This window comes from Bos mutus, chromosome 18 (genome assembly GCF_027580195.1).
Source record: "Bos mutus isolate GX-2022 chromosome 18, NWIPB_WYAK_1.1, whole genome shotgun sequence".
NCBI lineage: Eukaryota > Metazoa > Chordata > Mammalia > Artiodactyla > Bovidae > Bos > Bos mutus.
In genome coordinates this window covers 15848297-15874809 of record NC_091634.1, presented here as the reverse complement: position 1 = coordinate 15874809, position 26513 = coordinate 15848297, and the positions used below count along the sequence as shown (strand labels likewise).

General features: G+C 38.1%; 2 protein-coding genes across 4 annotated transcripts in view; one reads left to right on the top strand and one right to left on the bottom strand.

Moving 5' to 3' along the window:
• The window catches only part of ZNF146 (zinc finger protein 146), a 67764-nt gene extending 56850 nt beyond the window's left edge, over positions 1 to 10914 (top strand). For all 3 annotated transcript variants that reach the window (XM_070387935.1, XM_014482364.2, XM_070387936.1), the window contains one exon: positions 8375 to 10914. In XM_070387935.1, coding sequence (XP_070244036.1) covers positions 9146 to 10024 — 879 coding nt within the window. In that variant the 5' untranslated portion in view covers positions 8375 to 9145 and the 3' untranslated portion in view covers positions 10025 to 10914. The remainder of the gene's footprint in view (positions 1 to 8374) is intronic.
• A 10577-nt stretch (positions 10915 to 21491) lies between these two features.
• Positions 21492 to 26513, bottom strand: part of ZNF567 (zinc finger protein 567) — a 43300-nt gene continuing 38278 nt past the window's right edge. The window contains exon 6 of the mRNA XM_070387862.1: positions 21492 to 22496. Within this exon, the coding sequence (XP_070243963.1) occupies positions 22471 to 22496 (26 nt within the window). The 3' untranslated portion in view covers positions 21492 to 22470. The remainder of the gene's footprint in view (positions 22497 to 26513) is intronic.

The following is a 26513-nucleotide window of genomic DNA, read 5'->3' as shown; positions in this document are numbered from 1 at the left end:
GGATTCTTCTTGAGGTAGTCTGTGAATAAACAAGCATGTATTAATGTATCTGTGGTACAAATATATATAAGCACTCAGTCTTTTCATTTAAATGATGGTATGTATTCTACTGTGTACATAGTTTTCTTTTCTCCATCAACACTTAATTCATTTAACCTGCCTCTAATGGGCATTTAGGTTGTTTCCAGACTTGTGTGAGTGAAGATGCAAGTGAATATACTTGTTTATATTGCTTTGCAGAGATGTGCAGATACAGTTACATCCTAATTGACTCCAAGTAGAAATGCTGGGTCAAAGTTTATTTATAGATTTGATAGAAATAGGCACATTGTTCTGAAAAGAAATAAACCAATTTACATATCTAACAACATGGTATATTGATATATTCAATAAGTATTTCCTGCATGATTTGTGTTTAGCACCATTTCAGGTACTAGGGAAATGTTAGTGAATCAAGCAGCCAAAAATTCCTCCCTCTTAAGGTCTACATTCTAATTGGGGAAGAAAGACTATGAGTAAATAGGTAAAAAATGTATTCTATCAGATGGTGGTGAGTCCTATGAAGAAGAATAAAGCTAGGAAAACTGGCATAGTGAGGGCCAGTTGGAGGTTATAATTTTAAATAAGTTAGTCAGGGAAAGGTCTCATTAAGAGAGTAACATTTAAGAGTATGAGAGTGTGGTATGCAGTATTTGGTGGAAGAGCATTCAGCCAAAAGGAACAAAAAGTCTTAAAAACTCTGAGGCTGGAGCTTCCTCTTACAGAAATAGTGATGAGGGCTGTGGGCTTGAGCAGAGTGACAAAGGGTTTGGTTAGGTAACAGGCCAAATCATAGACTTTGGCCTTTATTCTGAGTGATTTGAGAGGCCATCAAAGGTTTTTGAGGTGAGGAGTGAAAAGATCAGAATTAAATTTGAGCTGCTATAAAGAAAATATGGTATAGGGGGCCAAGGCTAGGAGATTAATGTGAGTGATCACTACTGCAGTGATGTAGGTAATAGTTATACTTAGTGACAAGTGGTCAGATTTTTAAGATGGTTTAAAGGAATAGTTGAAAGATTGACTGATTTGATGTTGGATATGAGAGAAAGAGAAGTTACTGATGACTTAACTAGACAAGGATGATACAAGAAGACTTCAGGAATTTTGGGAGACCGATCAAGCATTTTCTTATGGACTTGTTAATTGTGTCCTGTCTACTGATCCATCATCTAAGTGCATATTCAGGTAGGCAGTCAGGAATCTAGGGAGCTGGAAAGTCAGGAATTTAGGGAACCTAGAAAGTTGAGAAGACTTATGTTTTACTATACTGACAAGCTGCTTTCATCAGTGGCAGTGTCTGCACTTCTTGCTCATTTCTACTTTTCTTACCACTCAGAGATGCCGTTGTGGCCCAAGTCTCCTGCATCCAGCCTGCATTCCTAGATTCTGTTGTTAGAAACTAGGAGGTGGTGATGTGACCCCCTGAGACTGTGCCGTTTGTTTTTGGAGAGTGTTGTGCATAAGAGCTCTTCTTAAAAATAGCAGTGACAGCTGCCTACTCATATTCTTCCTAGTAGGACATTAGAATTATAGCTATTTCCTACTTTTACCAACAATGCAGTTTTTCCTTTTAGTCTTTATCTTTCTCCTTCTCAGACAGAAAGTGAGCAGAGATGTCTTTTTGGCTTCTTTGGCTGTACCTTGAGGCTTATGGGACCTCAGTTCCCCAGCCAGGGATTGACCCTGGGCCCTTGGCAGCGAGAGGGCAGAGTCCTAACCGCTGGACCATCAGGGAAATCCCACCATGTCTTTATTTTACCATTTTAGAGGAAAGGATCTACTTATGATATGTTTGAGTCACCCTTCTAGGAGTTCTTTCCAGATTCAGCTTTATGGGTGCTTTTGTTGCTGTATCTAAGTGTTTCCCCATCTTTTGCTTTTTTCTCCCCCTTCGCTCTATCTTCTTATTGGACATGTCTTCTGGAACTCTGCATTCTGCTTTTCCTCTTTCCTTTTATAAATTAATTCTCAGAAATGACTCATTCATTCTGAAGTTAGAAGTAAAAGGAAAGTAAAGTGAAGTCGCTCAGTTTTGTGTCGACTCTTTGCAACCTCATGGACTGTAGCCTACCAGGCTTCTCCATCCATGGGATTTTCCACGCAAGAGTACAGGAGTGGGTTGCCATTTCCTTCTCCAGGGGATCTTCCCAACCCAGGTATTGAACCCAGGTCTCCCCCATTGTAGGCAGACACTTTACCGTCTGAGCCACCCCAAGTCCCAAGCTTTCTATAAATATCTGTCTTTATTTTTGCACCTCCAGCCTTTCTGTCTTGCCCACCATAATTTTACCTATTTACGGGATAAACAATTATCCAATTGTGACTTCATTTTCATTGTGTTAGAGATTTCAGCTCATTATTTCAGGTCCAGATGTCACATCAAATTAGGTCTAGATCATTTCCTTTCTCTTGGTCATTATGACATGGTCAGTCAAACCTTTTAAAAGATACAGGAGAGGACATATTAACCCTGTGAGTGTAATGTGAACATATTTCCTTCTCTCTATAAAGTTATTTGAATCTTGGCCTTTGATTATGAAATTCCCTACCTTTTCAATTCCTGATTATTTAAACCTGTTACTTAATTCCTCTTTTATTGATATACCATATTATTGTCCATCCTACTTCACATTTTGGACAGAAATTCACAAGTCCTCAGTAAACATCTTAACCTGTTTTTTACTTTTATGTGTGGAATCTATCATATGGACCTGTTGAAAGAAAGGCCAATATTTTATTTTTTCTGTCTGAAATTTTGATTACATGTGCAATAACTTGTTAAATAATCTGAATTATTGTAGAAGGATTTTTTTTAGATCTGTTCTTAACATCTTCAAACAGTAAAAACATTGAAAGAAGAGTACATTGATCTACTGTATATCCACCACATAGATCCAGTAATAGGTATTTTTCGGTGTTTGATGCATCTGTTTCCTAGTGCATGAGTATTATGTGCATTGAAACAGCATGACATATAACTCCTAACTAATGAAGTTTGCATTTTCTAAAAATAATGTTATGTGGGGGGGGCCCACATAACAAAAATATTATTATCATACCTTCAGTTCACTTCAGTCGCTCAGTTGTGTCCCACTCTTTGTGACCGCATGAACCACAGCACGCCAGGCCTCCCTGTCCATCACCAATTCCTGGAGTTTACCCAAACCCGTGTCCACTGAGTCGGTGATGCCATCCAACCATCTCATCGTCTGTCGTCCCCTTCTCCTCCAACCTTCAATCTTTCCCAGCATCAGGGTCTTTTCAAATGAGTTAGCTCTTCATATCAGGTGGCCAAAGTATTGGAGCTTCAGCTTCAACATCAGTCCTAACAGTGAACACCCAGGGCTGATCTCTTTTAGGATGGACTGGTTGGATCTCCTTGCAGTGCAAGGGATTCTCAAGAGTCTTCTCCAACACCACAGTTCAAAAGCATCAATTCCTCGGCGCTCAGTCTTCCTTATAGTCCAGCTCTCATATCCATACATGACTACTGGAAAAACCATAGCCTTGACTACACAGACCTTTGTTGACAAAGTAATGTCTCTTGTTTTTTTTTTTTTGCCCCCTGTATTTAAAAAATACTTAACTGTCAGCCATCCAAAGAAAAAAAAGAGTACAGCCATTACTGCAATCCAGCATCTCAGATTATAGTATATTGACTTAGCTATGTAGAGATTTGGATTTAAAAATACTTCATATGAAACACTTAAGAAAAGTGAAGTGTGATTGTGAATAGAAGTTAAGGGAAAGATGTTTAGGAGTACAAAACAAGATTGGAGAAGTCTTTAGGAGCCTGTTACTAGAGCTGCTTCCAGGAGGTTCTATAGATTATAAGAAGCCTAAGATATAGGAAGGGGTTGGGTTAAACCAAGGGACATAAGGAACGTAATATGCCTAATTGTGACTCATTGATTGCATACCTAACATGCTTGGTAGGCTTTTTCTCAGGGCTTCTGAACCTAACCATTACTTAGAATGCTCTTCCTCCACGCATCTGTAAGGATCACTCTCTTTCTTCCTTCAGGTCATGAATCTTAACCTTCTCAGAAGCTGTTCTATCTGAAACTATAACTCTTTATCCATTCTCCAATTTTTTCCCATAGCAGTTAAAACTTGTTAACAAACCTTCTCTTTTATTTTTTTTTCTGTCCACTAGAATGTAAACTTGATGGGTGCAGAAAGTTTTGTCAGTTTTGTTCAATGCTTTTTATCCTTGGAGCTTAGAACTGCCAGACTCACAGTAAGAAGAAGGTAGAAGAAGGTATTTGTTGAATGAATAATGAGAAATGTTTTGGGCATCAGTTCTTAAAACTTTTTGGTCTTAGGAACGCTTCACATTTTTTTTTTAATTAAAAAAACAGCTTTATTGAGATGTAATTCAGATAACATAAAGTCTACCCTTTTGGGAATATACAGTTCAGTGTTTTGTAGTATATTCACAAAGTTGTGTAATCATCACCATTATCACATTTTCCTCATCACAGAATGTAACCCATTACCCATGAGCAGTAACATTTATAGTCAGTCCTAAAACTTGAGGGCCTCCAAAGGGCTTTGGTTTATTATGTGGACTTTTATGATGTTTATTTAATGTAAAATTGAGAAACTTTCGAAAACATTTATTAATTTAAAAAACTCAAATAATAATTTCATTACATATAAACTTATAAATTACAATTCTTAAGTAACAGTTTTCCAAAATAAAAAAGTTTAGTGAGAAGAGTGGCATTGTTTTGCATGTTTGTGGAGCAGTGTTTTAATAGCCTTTTCAGATAATTGTGAATATTCTTCGGTACTATACTAACACTTTACAAGTGGTAATTTTTTCAAGATTAGCCACAATGTGAGATTTGAAATTATAACAGGTTTTTCTGTTCTCTTACACAATATCTATTTATCTTAAAACTTTGAATGGATTTCTGACCCATGCGTGATTTTGTAACATCATGCATTATGTGCTTAGTTGCTCAGTTGTGTCTGACTCTTTGTGATCCCATGGACTGTAGCCCACCAGGCTCCTCTGTCCATGGAGATTCTTTAGGCAAGAATACTGGAGTGGGCTGCCATGCCCTCCTCCAGGGGATCACCCCAACCCAGGGATCGAACTCAGGTGTCCCACATTGCAGGCAGATACTTTACCCTCTGAGCCACCAGGGAAACCCATCATGCTCTGGCCAGCTGAACTGCAGCTCTTTCAAATGTTGATATAAGGGCCTTCCTGGGTGGCTCAGCTGGTAAAGAACCTGCTTGCCAATGCAGGAGACACAAGAGACCGCCGGTTCAATCCCTGGGTCAGGAAGATACCCTGAGAAGGAAATGGCAACTTGTTCCTATATGCTTGCCTGGAAAATTCCATGGAAAGAGGAGTCTGGTGGGCTACAGTCCATGGGGTTGCAAAGAGTCAGACACGACTGAACACACAAATGTTGACATAACTCATACAATATCAAAACATCATATTTTGTTAACATTACCAGTCTCATTAGAAAAGTCTTTGGAAGTTTCAATCACATGGTGGAGGAAACAGGTTTTCCAAAATCCTAATTTTTACTTTTGTTCGAGAACTTGAATTCTATCATTGGCAGCATATACTATCAATTATTTTCTTTGAGATGATTCTCTTACTTTTTTGTCTGAAGAAAGTTCGTGCCAAACAATGCCCAAGTCCTAATAACCACAGTTTGTAAGGCATTTATTAATTTGTTTAAAGCAAATTAATGGTGCAGCATGAAATAAAGTAAAAAAATGGTGCTTCATGAGTAAAGTGGCTAGGTTTAGCTCACAACTTAATTTGTTTGCCCAAGTGCTTTCCCTTGAGACAACAGTCATCCTCTTGTGTACAACAGAAGTATGTGTGTATATGTATAAAATTAATATTCTTTATAGTTTTTGCTTTTCATGGATTTGATATTCACTACACTTTTTGTTTGCTTGATTTTCCTATACTAAAGCACAAATTTCCTATTCAGAATAGTTCAAAGCCCTCTCAGTACTAGTTTCCACATTGTTACATGCGTTGGGAAATCTCCATTTTTCCCTTTGGAGACAATAAGTCTAGAATTCTTGTCCTCTTACTTCAGTGGAGACCAGGCTGTACTCTGACCTGATAGTCATCTCTTACCTTGTAGCTTTTCATCACCATTAACATAGAAATTACTTCATTTTTTACCCCCTTGTACATCCCCTCATTTTTAGATTCTATATCTGTTACCATCTCTGTCTAGTAATTTTGGTGGAACACATGTTCTAATAGCATCCTGGGAGAAAAGGTGCGTTTTGGGCATTTGCATAACTGAAAAATGCCTGTACTTGACTGTCTCAGGTTGATAATCTAAGCTTAAATTTTTTTCAATCAGAATTCTAGCTTCCTGTCTTTCTGTTGGGAAATTTTATTCTCTTTTCTTTGAATGATGTATGTTCTTTCTTTTGAAAGCATTTTTTGCCTCTTTGCTGTTTTGAAATGTCCCAGTAATATGTCTAGATATTCATCTTTTATTATTTATTGTGCAGGGTACCAAGTGCACCTTTTAAGACGTCTGGAGATTCGTGACTTAGAGGAGAGGACATTTTTTTGTTCTTTGAATATTTCCTCTAAACTAGTTTCCCCTTTTTATTTTCTGGAACTTCTTTTACTCAGCTATTTTATACTTTGGTTTATCCTTCAATGTTTCTTCTTATAACTTCTATCAGGAAATGACAGTTGTCACCTGTGTTTATATGTCATTGACCAAACAAGGCACCTGGCCATGCCTGAGTTTGCTAGAGTGAAGCAGTGCAATCCTTCTGCACTGTGGAGACCCTGTTATTGGTGAATGATAATACAATTTCCCTTACCTTACCTCTCACCCCACCCCATTGTCCCAGTCTTACTTTCTGAGGGACCTTTTTCTGTTTCTCGTTTCCAGAATGCTGTTATTGTTTCACTGATAAAATATCTTCTCATAACTGTCTGCATTTGGTTTCGGGGTTTTGTTGTTTGCTGTGCCTTACCTTTATTTCCTTAGAGTTTCTTGCTTTCTTTCAATGTTGATCTTTCATGTTAGTGGGGTTCCTCTGCTGTGTGTGGAGTATTGGCTATACAGTCATGTTTAAGAGTGATTCACTAAAAGGTAAGCTCTTTTGTTCCTGGGTGCTTCTAGTCAGTGGATAAAGAGTAGAGTGTAGAATGCCTCATGGACTTGGGGGTCTATTTCTGAGTTATACTGTCTTACTCTCATGATCAGATGTGGCCAGGTCCTTTGTTTCACCAGAAAAAAAATGACCACAAATAAGTATCATCTTAGATGGGAGGCATCCTATTTAAGTTTTTCACTGGCCTTTTATTAGTTTGTCCAGAAAAGGGTCCTTTCATATCCTGCTCAAAGTTTCCAACACTTTGGGCATCGACTACAGAATGGAGCTGGAGTCTCACCATATTACATATACATCCCATTGCTTTCAATATAGTACCTGTCATCTCATTTGTTGAGTGTCCCTGAGACTGAGGCTTCTGTGATTAAATTCCTGCAAAGAGTAACTTTGACTTTGTGAAAGGAGTGGTCCTTTGTCCTCATGACTGACAGTAAGGGGCCAGTTGCAACTTAAACATTTTATTTTTACAGCAAATACTATTCCTTCTTTTGAGGTGCTTAAAATTTCCCTTCATTTCCTGAGTCTTTATGATATTTTGTGACACAGGTTTGCTTGCTTGACATCAGTGTCCTCTTCTGCAGTGCCTTTATGTTATTTGAACTTCCTCAGCTCTTCTGTCAAATCCTCCATGTACTTTGTTATTAAAAAAAAAAATTGTTAATACCTGTGTGTATCGATGTTGCCTATCATTCTTCTTTCTTGTGAGTCTGTGCCATTTTCCCTTTTCTTGTCCTTTGAATGGAATTTTAGAAGGAAGCAGTTGGCTTTTCCTTTCCCTTTTTCAGAATCCCTGGTAGACTTTCTCAATTTTATGTGGTTATCTTTTTATCCTATTTTTTAATCCCTCATTTTTTGTTATATTCAATTTGCTGGATTATGAAATTAAGTTATTTTTCAAGAGTTTTCTGAGCTGTTTATACATATGTGAATGTTTAGTTTTCAACCAGGAGTCCTATTCAAGGGTTTCCATCTCAGAATTTAGTTGAAGACATTGATCATGAGGATTCTTTCGTACTTTGAGCTAGTTCATCCCCCAAAGCACAATCTGAAATTTCATTACTAATAATGGGAAAATTCATAAATAATGATAACATAAAGCTAACATTTATGGGTGCTTACCATGTGCCAGCCACAGTTCTAAGCACGTTATATATACATTGACTGCTTTAAATGATGATTCTTTGTACTCCATTTTATTTAGAAGAAGCTTGAGAAGATGATGAACGGATAGACTGACAACAAGACTTGGGAGACAAGTTGCATCCAGCTTCAATAAAGTACAGACAGAAAAAAAGCAGTGACTAAGAAAATTGGAAAAGTGCTTCCTCTGATATCAGACTATCTTTGAAGGGAACAACTTTTTCAACCTAGAGTTTGAAACACAATTTAGAGTTAGTTGTGTAGGAAAGAATCATCAATTTAGATAGTGTGGAAATCTGCCACAGCTTACTCCTTGTAGTAATAATAACCCTTTTTGTAAAAGGGTATAAAATCAGTGTGGAAATGCCTTCATTAAAAATTTGAATCCCACATGATATCAGAGCATTCATACTGGAGAGAAAACCTATGAATTTACTGAATGTGGGAAAACTTTCATTTGTATGTTGCACCTCATTCAATGTTGAAGTCAGGCTGGAGAGAAATCCTGTGCTTCTAAAGAATATTGAAAAGCCTTTACCTAGATAACATCTCATTGAGCAGAAGAAAATTCATACTGGAGAGAAGTCAGTGAAGGTTATAAATCTTCACTGAATATTTTAGAAAATTTAGAGTTAGAGAGCTCTGAATGTACTGATTATGATAAAGTTTTCTCTTGAACCTTATCTCTTACTCTGTATTCGAAAGGCCATACACAGAGAAGCCCAGCACATGTAAGAAATGTGGAAATACCTTCAGCTAAAAGTAAATTTTCATTTATCAAAAAATTCATACAAGAAAGAAACCTTGTGAATGTGGGAAAGCTTCCATTCAGATGTCACACCTCAGTCAGCAGAGAATTTGTAGTGGGGAAAACCCCTTTGCCTGTAAGGTATGTGGGAAAATCTTCAGCCACAAATCAACTCTTACTGAGCATGAGCATTTTCATAATAGAGAGAAACCTTTTGAATGTAATGAATGTGGAAAAGCATTCAGCCAAAAGCAGTATGTCATTAAACATCAGAACACCCATACTGGAGAGAAGCTTTTTGAATGTAACGAATGTGGAAAATCCTTCAGCCAGAAGGAAAATCTTCTTACCCATCAGAAAATTCACACTGGAGAAAAACCTTTTGAGTGTAAGGACTGTGGGAAAGCTTTCATTCAGAAGTCAAACCTCATCAGACACCAGAGAACTCACACAGGAGAGAAGCCCTTTATATGTAAGGAGTGTGGGAAAACCTTCAGTGGCAAGTCAAACCTTACTGAGCATGAGAAAATTCATATCGGAGAGAAACCCTTCAAGTGTAATGAATGTGGAACAGCTTTTGGTCAGAAGAAGTACCTCATAAAACATCAAAATATTCACACTGGAGAGAAACCTTATGAATGTAATGAATGTGGAAAAGCCTTCTCTCAGCGAACATCACTTATTGTACATGTGAGAATTCATTCAGGTGATAAGCCGTATGAATGCAATGTATGTGGAAAAGCCTTCTCTCAAAGTTCATCTCTTACTGTACATGTGAGAAGCCATACAGGTGAGAAACCCTATGGTTGTAATGAGTGTGGGAAAGCTTTCTCGCAGTTCTCAACCCTTGCTCTACATTTGAGAATACACACAGGTAAGAAGCCTTATCAGTGTAGTGAATGTGGGAAAGCTTTCAGCCAGAAGTCACACCACATTAGACACCAGAAAATTCATACCCATTAAAACCCTGTGGATATCATGAAAGGTGTTCATCAGGAATTTACACCTTACAACACATCAGAAATAATGAAGGAAGGCATCACAAATGAGGGAAGCAAAAGCTAAAAACTTAAAGGACACCAGAGAATTCATCTTGAAGAGAAAGACATTTGTATGATTGAAGTCCTGTATCCAATAAAAACCATACTGCAAAGGTAATACTGAAAACTTAAGATGCATTTCCACTAAAATTGGGAGTGGAAAACATTTTTATGATTGCCATCTGCATGAATCTGGAGATCTTCACCAGTGTAATAAAAACAAAGCTATAAGCATTAGAAAGAGACTTCTATGGTATTAATTTAGCAGAACAGAAGAGATTCTGCAAAAACCTATGCATTTATTAGAATTTATAATATAGAAAAGGCATCAGGAGCTGAGAAGCTAATGGGACTATTTTAAAAAGTGCTTTGGAGGTAATTTGTTCTCCAAGGTTGGGGGGGGTGGGGGGATAGAACATGAACTATACACAAAGATAAAGGGATTGGGTTAAAAGCAGAAGTATGAGAAAGCTATATAGTAAAATGGTTATGACCTTGGGAATGGGAAACATTCCTTATGGCAAATTGAAAAATATCTAGCAATTCTACTCTGAGTTTGTATGCTCAGGAAAGTATGTACCAGACTATTTACTGTGGCATGATTTGTAGTACTCATTAATTGGGAACAAATTCCCATCAGGAACAAAATGGAAAATACTTAACGATGGAATACTGTATATCTGTAAAGTGTAATAAATGAGATCTATATGTATTAGAAAGATCTCAAAAGTCATGTTGAGGGGGAAAGAAAGTTGCAGAATGACATAATACGATGACATTTTTGTAAATTTGAATTAAAACTTCCTCACAGAATTTCAGTGCTATATATTGGTAATGGATACATATATGTATGTATGTTTTTTAAGTGTTTTTGAAATGGGTTGGAAGTATACAGACCAAACTCTTGATAGTGGTTGCCTGTGAAGAGTGGAGAAGGGAAGGGAATGCGTGTGGGGGAGGGGGCTGTTAGAGGGAGACTTCAGTTTTATATATAAACATCAATTTCTCTTAAAAGACTGCAGAAAATATATTGAGATACTGGTTAATTCTGGATTGTGGTATATGGATATCTTGTCTTATTTTTTGTACTTTTCTGTATTTTTAAATTTTCTCAAAATTAGTAAGAATGGGGGTGAGGATGGGAACACTGTACCTATAGACATCATGTTCTAATGGATTCATTCCCAATCAACTACTAAACTTTTTATAGGAAATATTTCTAAAATTTTATCAATGAGTGGATGGACTTGCTCTCTATGTAGTAGGAAATTATCTATTTTATTAAAATTAAAACTGACAGTATAATCCAAATGTTTTAATTTATTTATATCTTCATGTTTTTGACACTATTTTGTGACATATCATTTGAGCTTAGGAAGTTTTAAGAACATTTAGTTAAAGATTAACATAGACTTCATATAATTTGTCATTTTCAGATAAACTGACTTTGGAATGACCATTTTACTGTCTTGTACATTTCTGTGAGAACAGCATATGCGTTAACAAGAAAGTTACTCATTATATCATTTTTAAAAAGAAAATCACTCAGCATCCCAGAACATCCACAGTTTGAATTAAATGTCAACACTTGGATCTCAGTCTTAATCTGCAGGTTATTTCATTCTTCCCCTACTCTGACAAACACACCTTTTTTGTTTTTGTTTTTTTCCAGCTCTTCTGAGGTATAACTGACAAAATTGTAAGATATTTGAAGCATACAACATGATGATTTGGTAGACATTGTGAAGGGATTCTCCCCATCAAGTTACTGTTTTCTTTTACAAAGGTGGAGAGGATGGGATGGGTATGGAAAAAGTGGTTCACACTCTGGGCAGGATTCTATTGTGTAAACCAGTCCTTCCTGAAGGTACTTTTTATTCCCTCATCACAATGTAACTTGATATAAATAATGTTTTAAGATTTTCTTGAATGGTGAACATCAGCAATACAGCATTTGAGGTTGACTTAAAACTGCTTTTTAGAAAGCTCTTAAGGACTCCCCTCGCAGTGCAGGGAATACTCCATGCTCCCAATGCAGGGGGCACAGGTTCTATCCCTGGTCTGGGATTCAATCCCTGGTCCGGGGAACTAAGATCTTGCATGCTGCATGGCAAAAAAGAAAGAAAATCCACAGTATTTCTGTGTTGTTACGTACTAAATTTACTAAGGAATTAACCAGTTGTTTGTACACTGTTTAAAAACTGCCTCCAGGGGATTCAGTAGTGGCCCAGTGATAGGACGCTGCACTTAGCGCTGTCAAGGGTGTGGGTTCAATCCCTGGTTGGGGATTGGGTGCAAAGAAAACAAGAGTGTCTCTACTAATCAATCACAGTAGGAAGAATACTCCCCATAAAGATTTTAGTCATAAGGCATTTTCTTAATCTCATGCTTCATTTAGGTCTTAACACGGCTGTTCTTGCAGCTTTGGAGTCAGTAAATAAAGCCTGAAATGCTAAGACAAAACTAAGAGAATACATTAATGTATCTGTTGGCTGTGGCTTAGGATCTCCCCCACTCCCACCCAGCTTGGCAGTGTTGATCCAAAGAGGGAAGTCGAATCTGAAAATCACAATTGTCATTTTATTTAACATGTCAGGAGGCAGATGACCTGAACGTCTATCTTACTCCATCCTAATAAAGTAGTTTGTTGGGAACCTGAATCATTGTTAGTCAAGATGTATAAGATAAATTATGGTTAATCCCACATTGCCCACATACATACTAATAAGTTCCGTTATACCCAAACCATGTGAGGCACCATAATACATCTCTTCCCAAAACCCAACAAAATAAAGTATTCTAATTTTCAGTTGTAACTTTTCATCTTCTGTTCGAGGTATTCCTTAGTATATCTGTTTAAGCAATACTATGTATGCTTTTCTTGCTTAGATACTGCATAGGTAGTTTATGTTTAAGGTGTTCTGTTTTAAAATACTGGGCCAACACAAGCTATTTTATGAAAAACCCCACTTTGTAATTGTACTGTGTACCATTGGTGAACAGCAAACATGATTTTGTAATACAAGGCAGTAGTAACATAACCTGGTGTTTAGCTCTATTTTTTACAGTGTTTTCATGTAAAAATTTAAACTTCAGTGTACACTAGAATCTCTTACTGGGCTTAATGAGGGCTTATTGCTGGGTCCTATTTCCAGAGTTCCTGATTCAGGAAATCTGGGTTGATGGGGGCTTAGAATTTGTATTTCCTTCCAGTTCCCAGGTGATGCTGGGGTTGCCGCAGACGACACTATGTGAACTTACAGTCAACCATTTTATCTTCAGAACAGCTCCCCTGGGTAGTAGAGAGAATGCACATTATTTCCCCACTTTATATCTAGAAAAAATGAGAGGCAAGTGACAAACTTGGTGTGTTGTCTATTTTATAGCTTCTTGTGATTATTTCAGTGTAATAGATGGGAGACACGGCTTTTGCAGACGCAAATATTTGCTTACTACCTGTTACACGCTGGTCATTAGATATATAATGAATATCAAAACAACCTACTGCTGTCCTTTTAAGGTCTTACTAGTGCTTTTGTGTGTGCTGGGTGGGGTCGGGGAGGTGGTGTAGGATGTGGTTGAAGATACAGGTATGGAGCATATGATGTGAGAGTCATAGGCCATTGTGTCAAAGACGATTTGTTCTTAAGTGCCATGAGAATGCCAAAGAAGACTTAAGTATGGCAGTGTAGTTGATATTTTGATAAGACCATTTGATGCTTTGTGAAGAGTGGGTTGAAATGGGAGCAGGAGTAGAGAGGCAGAGTGGCCATTTTAGAGGCTTGAGTAATCACTAAAGCAAGGTGATAAAAGTTTGAGACATGTTAACGTGTGAGATGGGTGGAAATGGATAGTTCTGGTTTTTATTTGGAAATGAGTTACGAGGTGCATGATAACAGGAAGACATAAATACTGTGCCAACTTTTAATGTGTAAGGCTAGCTGATTAAGATGTTAGGGGCCATGGAGAAGCAGTTTAGGAGGGAACAGAATCAAGAATTTGAGGTATGTTAGATGTGTAAATCTTGTTTGACAATAAGTGGGAATCTGAGCAACTCCTAAGTTTTGCACCAGAAGCCTTCAAACAGTATTAATGACAGGTGATAGGATAAGATCCTTGAGGTAAACTATATGTATTTAGAGGAAGCAAGAAAGCTAGATTTGAGCCTTGGTACTCTGCTAAGTCAGAGGAAAGAAAATCAGCTGATCTCCTTTGCTAATGAGGTACTACAAGCCTATCTAGAGTGTGGTGTCCTAGAAGCCAAGTAGGTAGAGATGATCATTCTGTTGATTTTACCACAAAATTAAATGAGCCAGTGTCCTTAAAACTTGGCAGTATACAGGCCACTGTAAACCTGTTCCAAAACCTTTTTAGTGGATTATGGGGGGTCATAAACCAGATTGGTTTAGCATAGTGTAGACTGATAAGACGGAGAAGGCGATGGCACCCCACTCCAGTACTCTTGCCTGGAAAATCCCATGGACAGAGGAGCCTGGTAGGCTGCTGTCCATGGGGTCGCTAGGAGTCGGACAGGACTGAGCGACTTCACTTTGACTTTTCACTTTCATGCATTGGAGAAGGAAATGGCATCCCACTCCAGTGTTCCTGCCTGGAGAATCCAGGGACGGGGGAGCCTAGTGGGCTGCAGTCTATGGGGTCGCACAGAGTCAGACACGACTGAAGCGACTTAGCAGCAGCAGCAGCAGTGTCTATAAAAAGCATGATATAGTCTACTTTGTGGAGTTAAAAGAACTCAGATTTTGAGAGACAAACTTTTGTGACTGAGTTATTGGGTTGAAGCACTGTAAGATCCTTATATTTCAGGAAGATGCTCGATGTACTGACGTTTAAGTGTACATGCTGAAAACAACCAGGGTAGCTACTAAGAAAGGGAAGCAGGGTTGGCAGGGGGAGAGGAAAAACTAGAGGAAGATAATGGAGTAAGGAAAACACACACACACACAACCCAACCCAAAGAAAGGCAGGAATGTGAAGAGGAAACAACAAAACCAAAATGGAATCTAAGTAGAAACCACATAATGAATAGTGGAAATAAATCTAAGAAACATTAATCCAGTAAATGTAAAAGGCTCAACTTTTCAGTTAAAATTAAGGATCATGAAATAGTATTCTTTTTTAAAAGCAGCTATAGGCTATTTGCAAGGGAAATCTCTAAAAAGATTGGGACACAAAAGTGAAAAACACAGAAAAAGATATATTAGCCACATGGGAAATGGCAACCCACTCCAGTATTCTTGCCTGGAGAATCCCATGGACAGAAAAGCCTCAGGCTACAGTCCATGGGCTCGCAAGAGTGGGACACGACTTAGCGACCAAACCACAAAACCACCATCCAAAAGAAAGCTGTTGTATTTAAATTCCAGACAAAATAGTCTTTAAGGCAAACATTACTAGAGATAAAGTCACCAGAGAAGGATAAACATTTCAGTTCACTAAGAAGATAAAATTCTAGTTTTGTATTTTGCTGAATAATATAGCCTGAGATTATTAATAAAGAACTACAGAGAGAAACTGACACAACCAGGTATTTTAAAACTATTAGCAAAGTCAATTCGAGAGAAACAATCATTTCTATTATTTTTTAAATCCTTATGATCGAATGCCTAAAGGACTGGGAGATGGCCCAAACTGTATCATGGCCTAGATCTGGCTCTTTCTACTCTAGGAATTATTTCCTCACCCATCAGTTATGGATAACCATTCAGGCCTGGCCTTCTCGTAGTGTTAAGTGTAAGTTGGAAGGCTTTTGAAAGTCCTTTTACCTGAAGTACTTTCAAGTAGGAATCTTATCTGTTCTCTAACTCTGGAGAGTGCCAAAAGCATGAAGAGTGGGATGGGAAAGCACATGGCACATTTCATTACCTTCAGGTCACTTTCTCCACTGCCCTTCGGGTGTTTTTACATGCAATAAAAATACATCATTGTCTACAGTGTGATAGGGAAGCTAACAAAACAAGGTGTAAAGTAACCATTTCTAAACAAATACACTCTTTGTACAAATTCAGAATAAAATATGAAGGAGAATGGTTAGCAAATGTCAGAGTGATAATCCTGAAGAGCTGGGATTATGGATGGTTTGGGGTTTTTTCCCTTCTCTTTTTCTATCTTTCAAGAAGTGTAGATGTGTTGTGTAACAAAAGTGAACAACAAAAGTCCACACACTGCATTCCTTGTAGAATTCCTGCTTGGCCTAGTTGGAGTCCTACTGTAGTAAGTTTGGTAGAATTGAAGCTTTCAAATCTGACTGCGTAAATGAAAGACATATACTTTCCCCTTTCAACTTGTTTATAATACACATGATATATGCTCTTTCATTGTTCTCTACCATTGCAAAAGTATATGACAGAAGAGGTGGACCAGCCACCTGGGTAAGTTTTCCATGCAGGTAACCATAATGGAACTAGAGAGAAAATTCAAAAACTGCTGTTGAAATTTTCAGTGACTGAGGAGTGTGTTTATTTCCTAGATCAGCCATAGCAAAACACCACAAAACTTAGGTCACCAAGTATTTTGATAAGCCACCAAGTCTGGTATTTTGCTCTTCACTCACAGTTATGGAGGCTAGAAAGTCCAAAACCCACAGGTGTGATCAGCACCCTGCTTGCTCTGAAGGTTCTAGGGAAGAATCCTTTCCGACCTCATACAGCTTTTGTAGCTCCAGGCATTCCTTGATTTGTAGTTGCATCACTCCAGTCGCTTCACATGATCCTATTCCCTTTGTCTCCTCTGTCCCCAAAACTTCTCTTTATGACAGGAGTTACTAGATGTAGAGCCCACCCTCATCCAGTGTGATCTCAGCTTAGCTTGATGATATCTGCTAAAACCTGTTCCTGTTTCCAAATAAAGTCTCATTCATAACTACTGGGATTAGGACTTAAACATATCTTTTGGGGGGCTTCCCTGGTGGTCCAGTGGTTGGGAATCCATCTGCCAGCACAGAGGAGACAGGTTCTTTCCCTGGCCCAGGAAGGTCCCACACTCTGCAGGGCAACTAAGCCCATGTGCCACAACTACTGAGCCTGTGCTCCTCAACAAAACAAGCCCCTTGCACCACAACAAGAGAAACCAGAGAAAACTAGAGAACTAGAGAAAAGTTGCTACAACTAGAGAAAAGCCTGTGTGCATCAACAATGACCCAGTGCAGCCAAAAATAAATTTTTTTAATTAAAAAAATAGAACCGTATCTTTTGGAGAGGCATACTATAACCCACAGCCTGGAAATCAGTAAACCTGGTTGAAACAGTAGTTTCTATGAAAATGATCTTAGATACATATGTCCTTAAAACTACCAGCATGAGTTAGAGCAAGTCTAGCTGAAATGCAAGTTTCTTCTTTTTTTTTAAAAGCTTAGATCCATAATATTTTTTCAAAACTATATTCCCAAAATGAGTTTTCAACAGGTTACAGTAGTTTGAAGTACAGGAAGGGATATAAGCATATGACACAGCTCTCACACTGAAAGACTTTTATTAATATATGAAAATAGCCATTAAAAAGAATACATTGGAATCAGTTCTAATGAGGTGGATGAAACTGGAGCCTATTATACAGAGTGAAGTAAGTCAGAAAGAAAAACACCAATACAGTATACTTACGCATATATATGGAATTCGGAAAGATGGTAATGATAATCCTATACGCGAGACAGTAAAAGAGACACAGATGTATAGAACAGTCTATTGGACTCTGTGGGAGAAGGCAAGGGTGGGATGATCTGAGAATAGCATTGAAACACGTATATTATCATATGTGAAACAGACCACCAGTCCAGGTTCAGTGCATGAGACAGGGTGCTCAGGGCTGGTGCACTGGGATGACCCAGAGGGATGGGATGGGGAGGGAGGTGGGAGGGGTGTTCAGGATGGAGAACACATGTACACCCATGGCTGATTTATGTCTATGTATGGCAAAACCCACTACAGTATTGTAAAGTAGCCTACAATTAAATAAATTTAAAAAAAATGAGGGAAACAAATGTGTAGATAGGCAATAAAAAATAGCACCCACCCTTTCTCTGGGCTCCATGGTTGTGAAGCATGGGAACTATGCAACATCAACTCTAGAGGGCTAGAGAGAAAGAGAAATCCTTAGAAAAAGCATGGTTAAATTAAGGCAAAAAATGAAGGCAGAACCTTTAGAGTTGGGGTTTAACACATTTGCAGGGTTCGTGACACATCTGGCATTTCCAAGGGCAAAATGAAATATAAGCACAGAAGTAGAGCAGAGAGCGGGTTAGGATGTTTGACCAGTGGTTGTACTGACAGCCAAAAAGTAGGGCTGTCATCTACCCTTTGCAGACATCCATCTGTTTCACATGTAACCAGAATCACTAAAAAAAAAATGTATCTGGCTGCATCAGGTCTTAGTGGCAGCACATCGGATCTTTATTGCATCATGCACACAGTAGCACGTGGCTTTGGTTGCTCTATGTCATGGCTTTGGTTGCTCTATGTCATGCAATTGGATCTTAGTTCCCTGACCAGGAATCAAACCTACATCCCCTGCATTGTGAGGCAGATTCTTCACCTCTGGACCACCAAGGAAGTCCCAACAAGAACCAGTTTTTATTCTCCCTAACTTCATTTAGTGGAAACAGTTAAATGGTTGCCTGGGTTGCTGAGTGAATTAGGAAATGCCAGTCTGATACATAATCCAGTAAGGAGATTCCCAAAGAGCAAATGTTTTGAGATCATGGAGTGATGCAGAATGTGGTCTTTGGATAAATGTGCAGTCCCTATTTATATCTCCCAGAAAAACCTGAATGACAATTTTGGTTATCTCATTGTTGCACAAAGAATAAATGTCTATCATTCTTCAGTTCCTGAACAGTCTGAACTTCTTACTGTATTATTCAAGGTCTTTCATATTTTGTTCACTTTCTACTTTTCAAGTTTAATCTATCACTAACTTATAGCATATACTTTATATGTCAACTGAACATAGATTGCTTAATATTCCCAGGACTTGTTTTGCCATTTTCCACATTAGCAGTGTTTCTCATGCCTTTTCCTGTGCTTGGAATGTTCACCTGTTATAATTCTCAGTTACCAGCTATCAAAATATATTCACCAAAGCCTGAGATCAGCTATCACTCTTCCATTGAGCCTTTCCTAGTCCTCTCTGCCCTTTTCCTCTCAGAAATCATAGGTTACCAGTAATTGAGTCTTCTATAATATGTCAAAATTCACATCAAGTTTATGAAGTGTAGACACTTATTTCCATTTTATAGTTGAGGAAACAGAATTTAAATAGTAGTTAATCGTTTTTATTAATTTTTTTTTACAGATGGAAAATAGAAATTTACATAGGAATTAACTGTTAGTTTTCAAACCATTATTGTAATAGTGCATCTTTAGAGATAAATTGGGAAGTAAAGGCTATTTATTCCAATCCCTTTCTAAGTGAACAGAGGGCAATAAAAAAAAGCAATTGGACTCAGCAACTATAATTAGCAAGATGGATCTGGCAGAGTACCAAATCAATCAATCTTAACAGCTTGATAAGGTTTTCAAAAAAAATGACATTGAAATTATGAAAGAGGGACCTCCCTGGTGGTCCAGTGGCTACGATTCCACACCCTCAGTGCAGGGGGCCCGGGTTTAATCTTTGGTCAGGGAACTAGAACCCACATGCTGCAACTAAGAGTTCACATGCTGAAGCTGAAGATCCCACATGGTGCAATGAAGATCAGAGATCCTGAGTGCACCAAATAACAGCTAGAGCAGCCAAATAAATAGATTTTTTTAAAAAGCATCCCGCAAGGTTTAATATCCACTGTATTAGTACTTTTTTCCCCCACCAAACTAGGAATCTAGGTATAGAAAACAGCTTCTTCAAACTGTTTCATCAGACCACCCCCACCAAAACATATACACTCTTGACATCATGCTTAATGGTAAAATATTGAATAATTTCCTCCTAAGATTGGGAGCAAGGCAACAATGCCCACTGTCATCACTTACATTTCAGCAATTATATTAGAGGTCTTAGCCATTGTAATAAAACAAAAACAGAAATAAAAGGCATATAGATTAGAAGGAAAACTATCTTTCTGCAGAGATATTTGATTATTTACCTTATCTGTCAAAGTAAAAAAAAAAAAAACCAACGAAAACAAGTTTGGTCATACACTTAAATATAAATGCCAAAACCAAAGACTGATTATTGGCAAACATAAGAGTTTTGTGATTTAGGGACAGGCAAATGTTTCTTAGATCACAGAAGACAAAAAACATTAAAGGTTAAAAGTGATAAAGAGTTCATCAAAATTAAAAACTTGTCACCAAAAGACATCTTTAGGAAAATAGGCAAGGAACAGACTAGGAGAAAATATTCACAAAACATATATTGATACATGACAAAGGACTGGTAAAGAGGATACATAAAGAACTCTACAACTCAATAATTTTTAAAAATCCAATTAAAAATGGTCAAAAGATTTGTATATTTTATAAAAATATGCAAACAGCCAAAAATCTTATGAAAGAGAATGCAACATCATTAATTAGCAGGGAGATGCAAATTAAAACCACTAAAATGCCACTGCACACTCACCAGAATGGTTAAAATTAAAAAGGATAATAACTCCTCAAATTGGGTTTTTGTAGAACAGGTACTCTCAGATATTGTTGGTGCGGCTGTAAAATGGAGGAAGATCTGGAAAGTTTCTTATAAAACTATATACATCATTTTATGACTCAACAATGCCACTCCTGGCTCTTTACCCAAGAGGTTGAAAACCAGGGGCTTCCCAGGTGTCTCTAAGTGGTAAAGACTCTCCCTGCCAATGCAGAAGATGTAAGAGATGTGGGTTCGATCCCTGGGTCTGGAAGATCCCCCAGAGGAGAGCATGGCAACTCACTCCAGTATTCTTGCCTGGAGAATCTCATGGACAGAGGAGCCTAGTGGGATGTAGCCAGGGGTCCATGGGGTCGCAAAAGAGTTGGACACACTGAAGCAACTTAGCACACATGAATGAAAACCATAATCACAGATTTGTAAAGGAATGCTACTGAAGTTTTTAGCCAAAACAACCCAATATACATCTTTATGAGAACTGATGTGTTCTGTGCTGTGCTTAGTGTTCTGTGCTGTGCTTACTCTTTGCAACCCCATGGACTATATAGCTCGCCAGGCTCGTCTGTCCATGGGATTCTCCAGGCAAGAATACTGGAGTTGGTTGCCATGCCCTCCTCCGGGAGATCTTCCCAACCAGGGATCAAACCCAAGTCTCCTGCATTGCAGGTGGATTCTTTACCTGAGCCACCAGGGAAGCCCATAGATTAGTAATACAATAAAACAGTACCCAATGATAAAAAGGAATGCATTTCTGATAGCTTCAACAGTATTTTATATATATATATATATATATATATATATATATATATATATATCGAGAAGGCAATGGCACCCTACTCCAGTACTCTTGCCTGGAAAATCCCATGGACTGAGGAGCCTGGTGGGCTGCAGTCCATGGGGTCACTAAGAGTCGGACACGACTGAGCGACTTCACTTTCTCTTTTCACTTTCATGCATTGGAGAAGGAAATGGCAACCCACTCCAGTGTTCTTGCCTGGAGAATCCCAGGGACGGGGGAGCCTGGTGGGCTGCCGTCTATGGGGTCACACAGAGTCGGACACGACTGAAGTGACTTAGCATAGCACATATATATATATATATATATAAAATCTCAAAAACAAGCTCATTGGAAGAACACTTACACAAACAAGTATATTTTGTGTGATTTCATTTAGATTAAACTCTAAAGAGGCAAAATTAACCAGGTGTCCCCCTCTAAAAAAGAACGATATTTGCCTCTGGATGGCTGGGTGTGAGTTTTGATGACATCTGAGACATGAAGGCAATTCTTAAGGAGACAGTAAACTTCTGTATCTTTATGAGAGTTTGGATTACATATACACATTGGTCAAAACCAAGAAAGTACGCTCAAAAATTTCTGCATTTTTCCTGTATGTACATTGAAACAGGCAAAGATTGAACTCAGTAATATGCTTGTATTTAGGAGATACTGTACTGATGTCTACAGTTCACTGTGAAGTGCATATAATAATTAGATGGATTAATGGGTGCATAGAGAAATGGACAGATATACGACAAAGCTAGTGTAATAAAATGTGAAGCATAGGATATAGGTGGTGAGCATATGTTCAGTGTAAAACTCCCTCAAGTTGGCTGTATGTTTGAAATTTCTCATTAAACTACTGGAAAACAAAGAGACTTTTAAAAGTTATCTTTGAATGCCACCAGGCAAGATATAACTTCAGTTAGATTACTGCAATACCAATCAAGTGAGATTTTTCTTGCTCCTTATTTTTCTCTTCTCCTGGTTCAATTCCAGGTGAGCCAGAGACCACCTATAGAGAGGGATAAAGTAAAGGAGTCAAATAACAGACTGGTGTATCAGAGAGGAAACTAATTTTTTTATTCTTTCCAAGTTGCAGAAGGTGGAAAGTTTTTGATTTAGAAGAAGTATGAAGTAGTGACTTCTTCCAGGGAATATTTTAATTAGCAAAAATGATTATACTTACTGAGAGTGATCTCAGATTTATTATCTTACAGTGACTGAAGAAGTTATTCAACCTGCCAAGATTTCATCCGTACTCAGTTGTGCCTGACTTTTTGTGACCCCATGGATTGTAGCCCTCCAGGCTCCTCTGTCCATGGAATTTTCCAGGCAAGAATAGTGGAGTGGGTTGCCACTTCCTACTCTAGGGGATCTTCCCTGACCCAGGGTTTGAACCGGTGTCTCCTGAGTCTCCTGCATTGGCAGGCAGATTCTTTACCACTAGTGCCACCTAGGAGCCCCCAAGATTTCATCCAGGAGCAGAAAGAGAACACACAGGCATATTCACAGTGGTGGTTAATGAAATCTTTTGTTTGCAAGCAACGTGTGGCATCTTATTCAATTTACTGTATTTGTTATTAGTTGATATGGATTTTCTGGGTATACAATGCTATCATTTGGAAATTACAATAGTCTTACCACCTCCTTTTCAATTCTTACATCTATAATTATTTTACTTACCTAGTTGCCAATCACAATTCTGTAGGCTCAAATAAAAGCCAATATCAGATTCCCAGGCTTCCCAGGTGGCTCAGTGGTAAAGAATCTGCCTTCCAGGCAGGAGACATGGGTTCAAACCCTGGTCAGACATGACTTAACAACAACAAATCAGATACCCAGCTAGTCACAGCCAGGTACATTTTATGAGTTGCTCAGTAGTCTGCTACCATGCAACAGATACACAAGAGAACCACAAGCTTTCCATAACCATCATATAAATACCAACACATCTATAATAACTGACATATTCACAGTTACCTACTAACTCATTCAGCCAACAAAACCACAAGCCTATGGCACCACATCATTCTCTACCTCATATAAGTAATTCCATAGTCAGAAAATACCCACAAACTACTTCCTGTTCTCCTCCAGTCACATACAAGTGCAAACACAACTCACACCTAATCCAAAAAAATAGACACACCAGAGTAAACACTACAGAGCAACATGACTCCATCCACTGCCACAATCGTTGCACAGAAGTAGCTCAAGGTCAGACACATCAGGTCAGGCACAGGAAACCGCTCCTACACACTTAAACACAAACACACTACACCACCAGCTGTGTGCGAGGTCCAGTTTCACGCCCCAGGGTTTCCCCAGGGATAAAAACCCATCCTACTCACAACCCTGGACTACAGACCTCATCCAGGTCACATCCAGGGTCGACATCAGCATTCCTACCTGGAATGAAGGTTGGGGACTCAGCACACACAGGCTTGACATTCCTAGTTTCCTCCTTGGCTTTTGCAGGCCTCTCTCGGGCTATGGCATCATCGTTCAACAGGCTACACCTGGCTGTGCATGCGCACTTCTACAGGCTGAACCGCCCTGGAGTCTGGGCCATTTCTGACTCTGCAAATTTTGGGGGAATAGCTTGTGAAGGATAGGTGTTAACTGCCCTCTGAATGTTTGTTAGAATATACCTGTGAAGCCATCTGGTTCTGGACCTTTGTTTGTTGGGAGTTTTTTGCTTTTTAAATAACTTCTTCAATTTCAATACTGGTAATTGGCCTGCTCATATTTCTTCTTTCTTCCTGGTACAGTCTTGGGATAGTATTCATTTCTAGGAATTTGTCCATTTCTTCTAGGTTGTCCATTTTATTGGCATATTTGTTTGTGTTTGTATTTGTTTGTAATCTCTTAAGATCCATTATATTTTTGTGGTGTCAGTAGTAACTTTTATTCCTGATTTTATTGATTTGGGCTCCCTTTTTCTCTTGATGAGTCTGGCTAAAGGTCTATTCATTTTATCTTTTCAAAGAATCAGCTCTTAGTTTCATTCAACTTTTGTATTGTTTTGTGTGTATTTTATTTCTGAGCTGATCTTTGTGATAACTTTCCTTCACCTACCTTTTCATTTTGTTTGTTCTTTTTCTAGTTCCTTTAGGTGTAAAGTTAGGTTGTTTGAAATTTTGATGTCCACATTTTAATTTCTGATATTGGGAACTTGTGTGTTCTCTCTTTTCTGTTGATTGCCTCTGATAGAGGTTTGTCAATTTTATTGATTTTTTTTAATAGAACCAATTAAACTTTAATTGATTTTATCTATATCTCTAATTTTCTCTTCCCTTAATTTCCACTCTACTTAATTTTGTTTGCTTTGGGTTTAACTGATACTTTTTAATACTTAGAACCTTGATTTTGAAGGTAGAATTTCCCTCCCTTCGGTGTAGTTCTATTCAGCTGTCACTCAGAAATTTCAGTATGCTGTATTTTCTTTATCATCATGTTTAAAGTTTTACATTTTCTTCATGATTTCTTCTTGACTTATGTATTCTTTAGACATATGGTATTTAAATATTATTTTGCAAAATTTTCCAAGTATTTTTATTTTTGATTTCTAGCTGAATTCTATTGTGGTTAAATAATATATCTTAAGCCCTTTAAATTTACAGGGACTTATTTTATGGTCTATTGTGATAAATATCTTATATGCAGTTGAAAAGAAAACATTTCCTGCTGTGGTTGAATGAAGTGTTCTATAAATGTAAAGTTGATATAAACAGCAGGTCAAGTCTTTATTTTTGTGTCTACTTGTCCTATAAGTAAATGAAAGGAGTGTTGAAATTTCCAGCTATAATTAGAGATTTTTCATTTTTGTCTGATTTTGCTTCATGTAGTTTATAACTCCAATAATATATATGTTTTTTGCCTTTTTATGCTGTGCATGGGGTTCTCGTGGCAAGAATACTGGAGTGGTTTGCCATTCCCTGCTCCAGTGGGCCACATTTTGTCAGAACTCTTCACTACGACCTGTCTGTCTTGGGTGGCTCTGCACAGCACGGCTCACAGCTCCACTGAGTTATGCAAGCCCCTACGCAATGACAAGGCAGTGATACATGAAGGGGCAGGATGTTTAGATAACATCACTGACTCAATGGACATGAAATTGGCCAAATTCCAAGAGATAGTGAGGGACAGGGAGGCCTGGCGTGTTGTAGTCCATGGGGTTGCAAAAAGTCGGACATGACTTAGCGACTGAACAACAAAAATAGGTATGTTGGACCTCCTGGTGTTATTCCAGAGGTCATTACTGCTGTGTTACTGTTTTTTGTTTTCTTTTTCCTCTCTGAGCTTTGTTTTGGATACTTTCTTTTGCTGTGTATTCTAGACTTTTTCTGCTCTCATGTCTAATCTGTTGTTAATTTCATACACTTCAGATGTTGCAGTTTCATTTCTAGAAAATCCATTTAAGGTGTTTTTTTTTTCTTTTTAACCTTAAAACCTTACATTTCTCTCACCATGTCCATGTTTTCCTATACACTGGATCTTATTTATAATGATTGTTTTAAACATCTTTGCTGTTTCTCTTCTCTGTCATTTCTGCATCTATTTCTATGAACTAATGTTTTTCTGCCTCTTCAAACATCTATTAACTCTTTGTTTCAAATTTATTTATTTATTTGGCTGCTCCAGGTCTTAGTTGCAGCAATATAGGATCTAGTTCCCTGACTAGAGATCAAACGCAGGCCCCCTGCATTGGGAGTGCAGAGTCTTAGCCACTGGACCACCAGGGAAGTCCCAAATGTCCATTACTCTTGACTGGATGTTGGATATTCATTTGCTGTCAGCAAAGAGATGTCTCTATTCTGCTTAGACTCCCCTTCTCTGTTTTGCAAAGTATGGCATTCTAAATACAAAATTATTTTCCTTCTAACTTTGTCATATAAGTTCTTATACAAAGGGCATTATTATCCATTCTTAAGTGGTCATACAATGTTCTAAGTACAGTGAAAAACCACTGGGGGAAAAAGGTGTAAGTAGATAATCTCACGGAGTTCCCGGGGAGTCTAGTGGTTAG